This window comes from Bison bison, unplaced genomic scaffold, assembly GCF_000754665.1.
Source record: "Bison bison bison isolate TAMUID 2011002044 unplaced genomic scaffold, Bison_UMD1.0 scf7180017864160, whole genome shotgun sequence".
NCBI lineage: Eukaryota > Metazoa > Chordata > Mammalia > Artiodactyla > Bovidae > Bison > Bison bison.
The window spans coordinates 7,194,757-7,198,148 of record NW_011494732.1 but is presented as its reverse complement, the minus strand read 5'-3'; the positions used below and the strand labels follow the sequence as shown (position 1 = coordinate 7,198,148).

The following is a 3,392-nucleotide window of genomic DNA, read 5'->3' as shown; positions in this document are numbered from 1 at the left end:
GCACAGTAAAATGAGGTATGGCAAAAAAAGGCGTTAAATTTATCAAAAAAAATAAATAAAGTGCTGAAAAATAAAAAAAAAAAAAAAAAAGAAAACTACAGGAAACATTCACTAAGCAAAAGCCACGGGCTAACCCCTTTCTCATCATAACTCATTTAATCTTTACTAAAACCATATAAGACAATTCGCCTTCTACGGGTGAGGAAACTGAGGTGCAGAGAGGCAAAGTAACCTGGCTGAGGCCACTCAGCCAGAAAATGGTGCAGCTATTGCCAGACCTGGTTGCACCTGCACCCAAGCCTGGACCCTCCCCTGAATTTCTGTAACAGCCTATTTTCACGAAACTCCTGGTCTCCCTAAGACTGGCCATTAAACCTGGTCCTCAGAAATCGGGAAGTCGAGAATGCATAAACCAAGCCATCTCACTTTTCTTCTCCTCATTCTGCCCTCAGCTCTTAGTCTTGGAAGCTGACTGACCTCATTTTTCTCAGGCCAGGAGAGAGAGCTGGCTGGAGTCCTTTATTTCCACATTTCCTGCTGAGCCATTGCACCTGTCTGCTTCACTTGGTTCCTCAGCCACAAGGCTGCATGATCCAGGACCCCGCTCTCCAAACCAAGGGCTGTTCCCTGAAAGTGGGCCCTGGCATATGCTTCTTAGACTTTTACTTATTTTTATATATTTATTAATTTAAAAAATATTCATTTATTTGGCTGCATCAGGTCTTAGTTGCAGCATGCAGGATCTTCATTGCTGCATGTGAAATCTTTGTAGCAGTAAGAGGGATTTAGTCTCCTTACCAGGGATCGAACCCTGGCCTCCTGTATTGGGAGTGCAGAGTCTTAGCCACTTGACCACCAAGGAAGTCCCTATTTTTATTTTTTATTGAGATATAAGTCATGTACCATAAAACACACTATTTTCAAGCGTTTAGCTCAGTGGTTTTTAGTATATTCACCGAATTGGGCAAACATCATCTCAGTCGGTTTCCAGAACATTTTCATCATTCCAAAAAGGAATATCATACCCACTAGCAGTCACTCTCAGTACCCTACTTCCCTTAGCTTCTGGCAACCACCGATCACCCTTCTGTCTATGGACTTGCCTGTTCAGAACATTTCATATACACAGAATCATACAATACGTGGTCTTTCCTGTCTGGCTTCTTTCACTTAGCATCATGTTTCAAGTTTCATCTACACTGTAGCAGGTATCAGTACTCATTCATTCCTTTCCATTGCATGAATGTCCTAGATTTTAGTTATCCGTTCATCTATTGGTGGCTGTTTGGGCTGTTTGGATTTTTGGGCATTATCTTCACACAAATGTTTGTGTGAACACAGACATCTGCTCTCCTATATCTGCCGCTGCTGCTGCTGCTGTCGCTTCAGTCGTGTCCGACTCTATGCAACCCCATAGACGGCAGCCCACCAGGCTCCCCCGTCCCTGGGATTCTCCAGGCAAGAATACTGGAGTGGGTTGCCATTTCCTCCTCCAATGCATGAAAGTGAAAAGTGAAAGTGAAGTCGCTCAGTCGTGTCTGACTCTTCGCGACCCCAAGGACTGCAGCCTACCAGGCTCCTCCATCCATGGAATTTTCCAGTCAAGAGTACTGGAGTGGGGTGCCATTGTCTTCTCCTATATCTTAGAGACACAACTAATTCCCCACTATTTTGTCCTTCTTTCTGCAGTACCCCACCCCCAGGACGCTCTGTTCCTCTGATCGGGGTTGTAAAAAGGGATGGTTGGGCCCGCGGAGCAAAGGTATGTTCTGTTTCTTTTTCTGAGACCTGCAGGGGGATGGTCTGGGATCCTGGTGATGTTTGAGAAGCCCAGCTCTTTAGCTTCTGGCTCTCAGCTGGCTTCGTCCACCTTCCTTGGGCCATGGATGAGCCTGTGCCTGCCCCATGCCTCGACTCTGAACCCAGAGGACCAACTGCTGACTATGAATGTGACTCTAATTCCCAGTGAGGGCAGCTCCTGAAAACCTCACAGAATTAGCCCCTTCAGGGTTCTCACTGATAGAAAATTTGAATGGCCCAGTAGCATCATCTGAGTATTCTACACGTTTCCTCTTGAATTTCCCCAAAGGTTGAGAAGCATGAATGTGTACCCCGCCCAGGGCCCCTGGAGGCAATATCAACCTTCAGAGTTTCCAGAGATCTTGTTTTAACTTAAAAAGGCACATAAAATTAAAACAAATTTCGCAAAAAAGAACAAGAAAAAGTAAAATATCATTGTTTTAAGTGGAGGAAAACTGCTTTACAATGTTGTGTTAGTTTCTGTCATATAACAACTTGAATCAGCCATGATATACATATATCTTCTCCCTCCTGAGCCTCTCTCCCCTCCCTCCTTTACATCCCTCTAGGTCATCACACAGCACCCGGCTGGGCTCCCTGTGTTATACAGCAACTTTTCATCAGCTATCTATTTCACACGTGACAGTGTAGATATGTCAGTGCTACTTACTCCATTCGTCCCACTCTCTCTTTAGCCCACTGTGTCCACAAGTCCATTTTCTACATCTGCTTCTCCATTCCTTCCCTTCAAATAGGTTCATTGATATCATTTTTCTAGATTCCATATATGTGAGTTAATATATGATATTTGTTTTTCTCTTTCTGACTTACTTCACTCTGTATAACAGGCTCTAGGTTCACCCAGCTCAGTAGACCTGACTCATTTGTTCTTTTATATGGCTGAGTAATATTCCATTGTGTATATACATCTTCTTTATCCATTCATCTGTAGATGGACATCTAGGTTGCTTCTATACCTTGGCTATTCTAAACAGTGCTGCAATGAACACTGGGGTGCACATGTCTTTTAGAACTGTGACTTTCTCAGGGCATATGCCCAGTACTGGGATTGCTGGGTCATATGGTAGATTTATTCCTAGTTTTTTAAGGAATCTCACACTGTTCCCCATAATGGTTGTATGTTGTCCATAATAGTTATATCAGTTTACATTCCCAGCAACAGTGTAGGAGGGTTCCCTTTCCTCCACATCCTCTCCAGCCATCAGTGTTTATAACATGTGCTAAGTCACTTTAGTTGTGTCCAACTCTTTGCAACCCTATGGACTGTAGCCTTCCAGGCTCCTCTGTCCATGGGGATTTTCCAGGCAAGACTACTGGAGTGGGTTGCCATGCTCTCCTCCAGGGGGTCTTCCCAACCCAGGGATCGAACCCATGTTTCTTATGTCTCCTGCGTTGGCAGGTGGGTTCTTTATCACTGCTGCTGCTGCTGCTGCTGCCACTAAGTCGCTTCAGTCGTGTCCAACTCTGTGCGACCCCATAGACCGCAGCCCACCAGGCTCCCCCGTCCCTGGGGTTCTCCAGGCAAGAACACTGGAGTGAGTTGCCATTTCCTTCTCCAATGCATGAAAGTG

At 45.0% G+C, this 3,392-nt stretch overlaps 1 protein-coding gene across 2 annotated transcripts in view; it reads left to right on the top strand.

Annotated features, from left to right (window-relative positions):
• P2RX7 (purinergic receptor P2X, ligand-gated ion channel, 7) overlaps window positions 1-3,392 on the top strand; it is a 58,950-nt gene that overhangs the window by 28,959 nt on the left and 26,599 nt on the right. For both annotated transcript variants that reach the window (XM_010841353.1, XM_010841352.1), the window contains exon 4: window positions 1,690-1,762. In XM_010841353.1, coding sequence (XP_010839655.1) covers window positions 1,690-1,762 — 73 coding nt within the window. The remainder of the gene's footprint in view (window positions 1-1,689; window positions 1,763-3,392) is intronic.